Consider the following 6176-nt stretch of genomic DNA (forward strand, 5'->3'; position numbering starts at 1 on the left):
CACACGCACGCACACACACACACACACACACACACACACACACACACACACACACACACACACACGCACACTCACACTCACACACACACGCACACATCGTAGCAACTTAGCTTTACGATGTGCATAGCAAAAACATGCGTCTCTCTTTGCGACTAAAAAAATGACAGGGATACTATCTGACCACCTGTAATGTTTCCTAGCTTGAAAAAAAAATTGTTAACTCTTACCTAACAACTTAACAGGTGACTTAAGGTTAAATGCAGCAGAAATTAGGCCTGGTAATGATAATTACATGTTGATATGGAGCGGTAGAATTGAAGAAATTGGCCAGATATCCTTGTTTAAGTAAGGTAGATGTGACAGGAAGACACGCTGGTGTGGCTCAGTCAACAAGAGGGAGTGGGTTGGATGGATCAAAATATTTTTGAGGCCAGATCTGACCCGCCGCATCATTTTATGTGGCCCGCGAAAGCAAATCAAAGATGGCTACTTTCATTTCATGATGCTTGCTAAAATCTCGACCAAAATTTAAACTTCTCATTTGTAATAAATAAGAGTGATACTGTAAGCATTTTCTTGTTATTGTTATTGTTATTAAACCTCTCATTACAGTAACTTAAACAATAGGAGAATAAACCGTTATTCCTTGACTTCTTTATGTGGTTTCACTCATAACGGCCCTCCAAGGAAAACGGTAACTAAAATGTGGCCCGCGACGTCTTGTGGAATGAAAGAGTTAAGTCATAATTATTATGATTGTCCTTAAAGTTCCTGTTTGCCTCTGAGGGCGAGGCTCAAGGATTGAAAATTCAGCTGTCCTTTGTGAAGTTTGTATTTTCTCCTTATGCTTTAGGGGTTTTTGTTTTAGGTTCATTCAAGACTCAAATTGTCCATAGGTGTGAATGTTTAGGTAAATGCTTGTTTGTCTGTATGTGCCTTGCGACTGACGAGTGACCAGTTCAAGGTGCACCACGACTCTTGCACAAAGTCTGCTGTGATTGGCGCGTGTTCAACTGAGAACTCAAATGATGACAAGTGGCATAGAAAGATGATGGACGGGAGAATGGCAGCACGCAGCTCAAGTTATGTTGTAGCCAACGGGAGCCAAGCCACCACGAAGTGTACCTGAACCTCCGGAATTTAGTATGAACCCAAACCCCCACCCACGGAGGAAACGCTGTCATTTCAACTTGACTTGAGGCTTGGAAATTGCCTTAATGAATTCCTTTGATTTGCATTTGACATGAACTTCCACCATAATTAAGCCGATCTCTCCGTGACGACGACTTCCTCTGCCAAGACATTACACACATATCAAGCGACTATCTTATTCTGATCCTTCCCTTCAAAGTCGCTGCCAGCTGTGACACACAGCTGCTCTCTGATCACAATTATGTTGTTACATTCTTCAAAAAGCCCCAGCACATGCTGCGGATAAATGGTGCGATTGATGTGTGACAAAACCGCAGATGGAGAAGCACAATGCCCTCCATGTTAACGTGGAAGCCGAGGGTCTAATTACTGATACAGTGAAGCTTTGTTTCTACCAGCTCTATTGGCCACTTGGAACACCCCTCTGAAGTCTCTTGTTTAAATCTAAAGAGGGTGGGAGAGGGGCAGCTCATTCCAGATTTTGGTGGCTGCAACATTTGGAGCCAGTGGAGATACACCAGTATAGGTGAGAAGTGCTCCAGATAAAAGTCAGGCAGCGGTGTTCTGGACTAATTATGGAGGGTGGGAAGCCTGGCTGCCGCCTACAGATAGGACATTACACGACTCCAGTCTGGTGGAGACAAAAGCTTTCAAAATCATGAAACTAAAGAAAAGGCTCGACCTTCAATGAAATTGTCATTTGAAAAGAGATGGCTTTCATCTCCAAAATGATCCATTTTAAAATCAGCGTCAGTTTTTACCTGCAAATTAGTAACGGTGTTTTTGATATGGAGAGGTAGGGAACCTAGGTCAAGAGGGTCATCAGGGGTACCACTGAGTCCAAATATTATTACTTCGGTTTTACTTGCACTGAAATTCAAAAAAGATTCAGAGCCATCCCAGCGTCAATGTCCTTCAGACACTCTAAAAAGGCGCCACACAATTTAGGGACACTTGGTGACAGTCAGATTCATGTGTCATTTGCATAAAAGTGAAACGAAGTGCCATATCTTACTAATGGTTCCGAAGGGGAACAGATACAGAGAAAAGAGGAAAGGACCAAGTATGGAACCTTGGGGGTCTCCGTTTGCAGGCGGTGCAGCGGATGAATGACATTTACCAAAATTCAAGGTATACACAAGTATGGAAAAGTATTGCATTTGATTTAATAAACTTCCAAGTCTGGAAAAGTGTTGAAAATGGAAACTATTGTATGGAAAATATTCATGACCAGTCCATCTGACATTATTTTCTCATATGCTTCTCTGTAAAGTGAATATTTTAAAACTGGGTTTTTTTAATACATATTCTCCTTTTTGAATTGTATTTATTAATCAAAATCTATTGAGAGTAAATGATAAAAGCAACATATGTACAATATACAACATGTGTACAGTATGATTACTACTGCCAACTCCAAATGCAGCAACATTGTTAGATTAATATATTTCTAACGGTGTATTAGAATCGAGCATCAACATTTTTGTAATGGATCTCGAGGAGAGCAGCATTTTTTTTTAATTCTCTCCAAATTAAAAAGAAGACTCGCTGCAGCATTTTTTTTTTTAATTCTCTCCAAATTAAAAAGAAGACTTAGCAAGGCCTGGGGCCAAATCGTCAGGTCTTAGTGTGATCCTAAAATAAACCACATATACTATTTCTGTTTGTCCTAAATCTGTGATTGGCTTGCCTCCAATTCCAGCTCATCCTACATTAGCTATGGCGTTTTGGGGGATGGGAGGAGCCTGGTGTGTTTAGGACAGCCGCAAATCATCTGGGTCTGTTCCATGTTACCAATATGATACCCGATTGTGCAGGGGTAGCAATGCTAAGCTAGCATTGGTATTGTAAAAACAAGCCAATGTCAGCCACGGATGCTAAGTTGGTAGGATGACTTCTCCCTAATAAGAGTCGTACTAAATGTTAGCGGGTTGAAGTTTTGTTTTTTGGAATGTAAAATCAATTCAAAATCAAAAAGATGTGATGAACGTACCCATTGAGCAAAAATGTTGCTAATTCCGCGTTGCTTGTGAATCATTTTGACTGCTTAAGGTCCATTTCCCTCTGCTTCTGTTTGCTAGTATTGTCGGCAAATGAGGGTGAGGCATTTTTTAATTCTTTTAAAGGTGGACATTCCAAATTCGTCTGTATAACCGCACAAGACCAAGCAAACAGGTCAGACTGGAACTGCGGGGGTATGCTGGTGACCAGAGTGGCCTTAAGCTAAGATTAAAGAAACACTATGAAATGAAGAGAATGGACTGTTGGGGTAAAATTAATCCAATTTCAAAAAAAATATTAGAATTAAGGTTATGAATGTAGGTTTGTGATTCCTATAGTGAATACACTCTATAACTGGTTATGTAGACCGCAGGGTCACAGCCTCTTTCGTTGTCCTGGAAGTCTGAAATGAAAATCCTTGGATGACACGAAGGTTTTCCACCAGCGTCTTGCTAACAATAAGAATGGGAAGAAAGGGAGTGGGCCGTCACATTATTAGTCAGTGTCATCCCTCACCGGGACCACCCGTGTCTCACCCGACCTCACCATTAAGAGGTGGGACTGTGACCGTAGGATTAGTGTCAACATTTATTTAACCGTTTTCAAACTTCAGCAGTTTAGCAGACCTGCAGTAAATCCCACTAAAGCCACAGATAATACTCAGCATTACGGGTAATCTGGTCCCCGAAGCAATTACATTTCCAGGATAAAAGTTGACATGCCCTGTAAACTAAACTGCAACACTGCAAGCCAAGTAAGGTGTAGGAAGTGACAACGTATTTGCACACTAGTGTGGAAGTGCACACATGGCATTGGAAAAAAAAAATGTTTGGATTCACCTCTTAAGTTTGAACACGGGAAATAAAGAAAACGGGGTCAAACTGGAGCCATCTTAGAACGTTTGAGTGCACGAGCTATTTTGAACTGTCTCTCCATCCATTTTCTGATCCACTTTATCCTCACAAGGGTCGCGGCTAGTGCTGGAACCTATCCCAGCTGTCTCCGGGCAGTAAGCGGGGGACACCCTGAACCGGGGCACACAGAGACGAACAACCATCCGCGCTCATTCTCACACCAGGGGACAATTTGAAGTGTTCAATCAGCCTGTCATGCATATTTTTGGGGGAGGAAACAGGAGTACCCGGAGAAAACCCACGCAGGCCCGGGAGAATATGCAAACTCCACACACGGAGGCTGAATCCGGAATTGAACCCGGTACCACTGCACTGTGAGGTTGACGTGCTAACCACTGGACCACCGGGCCACCCACAAGATTATCAATACATGTCAATATTGTCAAAACGCACTTGTCATCGCCACAAATATACTGTTTCGCCCCACTGAACATCAAATTGCGATCATCGAAGCTCCTGAAGTAAATTGAGTTTGAAACTCCTGCAGAGGGAGCCCTTGACCAAGTCTTGCCTGTGAATTTAACAATCAGCAGTCTTCATTGTAAACCGGCCGAAATGGACTCTTGCAACATATCAAAGGCTTTCACACAAAGTGCCTTTTGATTTCAACTGTTACTGCCCCATCAAAAAGGATCTGAAAATGCTGACTTTCTCACACACATCCACCATTTTCTCCACAGCTTTACTCATTGTCCAGAATCCCTCATGTGAGAAACCCTGTTTGTGTTTCTTCACGATTCATGAATCATTAACATGGTGAACTCCGGGAACTGTGTGCCGCAGCATGAAGAAACTGAAAGCAAAAGGTCTTCGTCCCTCTGCCATCTTCTTAATACACGTTCCATTCCACGGTGCGGACCAAAGATGAAATTCACAAGCCTGCTCTTTGTCTGCTTTCTAACTGAATTGACTCTTGGAACACAAGGTACGCATCTATCTTTGTCCTAATTGATTTTGATGCTGTCTCGAGCTAGTATTTCACTCACAGGCTTCCCTCTTTTTCTCAGAGGCCAGCAGCAAGTGTTATGACAAATTTATGAATTGTCAATGTATTGTCTGTGCATTTGTTTGCAGGGTTGGTGAGCGTCAGCAACGTTACAGCCGAGTGTGGCAAGTCAGTGACAATACGCTGCAACGTGTCAAAACAGAGGGATGGGCTCTCAGTCAAACACATGGAGTGGTCCCAAAACCACAAGCCTTTGTGTCAAGTGAACAGTGGGGGGGAATTGAAGCACAGCAAAAATACCAAAAGCGACTTCCGCTGCGAGTATCAAAAAGGCCAGCTGTCGCTCATCTTTGAAAAAGTGCTGCCGGAGGATAGCGGCGCTTCAAACCGCTACATGTGCAAACTGCGCTCCAACTGGGGAATTTCACATGGATACAGCTGGATAGAACTGCAAGGTCAGTCCACAAGAGCATCAGCAACACCAGCACGAGATTCTCTCTCCATTTAAAGCATTCAAAAAACAGAGTGCATTATTCACACTGAGCTCACACAGAATGGCCACCTTACTGCCTTGGTAGAAGACTTTCCCATTGAATAAGAACCATGCATAAAATAAGACTCACCGACTAAAATCCAAAGGTCGGTGACTCCAGTCACATGATTAGGCTTGAGTCAGACTTAAGTCGCCAATTTTAAGACATGAGACTTTTTGTAAGTCATACTAAAAACGCCACTCGCCAGCCAAACAACAACCCTTCACATCCACACCTATGGGATACTTTGAGTCTTCAATTAACCTGAGAAACATACTTTTGAAATATACTCGTGTCAATATACATTTCACAGAGTGGGTTAAAAGTGCACAACTAAAGGAGAAGCCACACAAGAAAAAGAAAATCCTACATTTGGGTCGATATAATGAGACTTTCCTATTTCACCACAAAAAACCCTTTTTTTCCATATCCATCGTAATTACATGTTATGAGATTGGAAATCCAAATTGGCTAAGGTCCCATACTTGGATAAATATCTGCAAGCAGACAAATATACACGCAATGAGCAAAATACATATGTGAGCTTGTTGACGGGGTGGACAATGACTTTTTTTTTTTTTTTTTTTTTTTTTAATTTAAGTTCGTCCAAAAAGTCTTATTTGGTTAAAA

The 6176-nt window shown here is 42.1% G+C and overlaps 1 protein-coding gene and 1 long non-coding RNA gene across 3 annotated transcripts in view; one reads left to right on the top strand and one right to left on the bottom strand.

The window, feature by feature from the left end:
• LOC109511409 (uncharacterized) overlaps window positions 1-6176 on the bottom strand; it is a 38274-nt gene that overhangs the window by 14983 nt on the left and 17115 nt on the right. The window lies entirely within an intron of this gene.
• Window positions 1-6176, top strand: part of LOC109511407 (uncharacterized) — a 14001-nt gene that overhangs the window by 5104 nt on the left and 2721 nt on the right. Inside the window, exons 2-4 of one of the 2 annotated variants that reach the window (XM_019862490.1) lie at window positions 4748-4774; window positions 4906-4992; window positions 5142-5468. In XM_019862490.1, coding sequence (XP_019718049.1) covers window positions 4748-4774; window positions 4906-4992; window positions 5142-5468 — 441 coding nt within the window. Of the gene's footprint in view, window positions 1-4747; window positions 4775-4802; window positions 4993-5141; window positions 5469-6176 lie in introns of both variants that reach the window. The other variant, XM_019862488.1, reaches the window with a different exon arrangement.

This window comes from Hippocampus comes, unplaced genomic scaffold (assembly GCF_001891065.2).
Source record: "Hippocampus comes isolate QL1 unplaced genomic scaffold, H_comes_QL1_v1.1 scaffold7, whole genome shotgun sequence".
NCBI classification, from domain to species: Eukaryota; Metazoa; Chordata; class Actinopteri; order Syngnathiformes; family Syngnathidae; genus Hippocampus; species Hippocampus comes.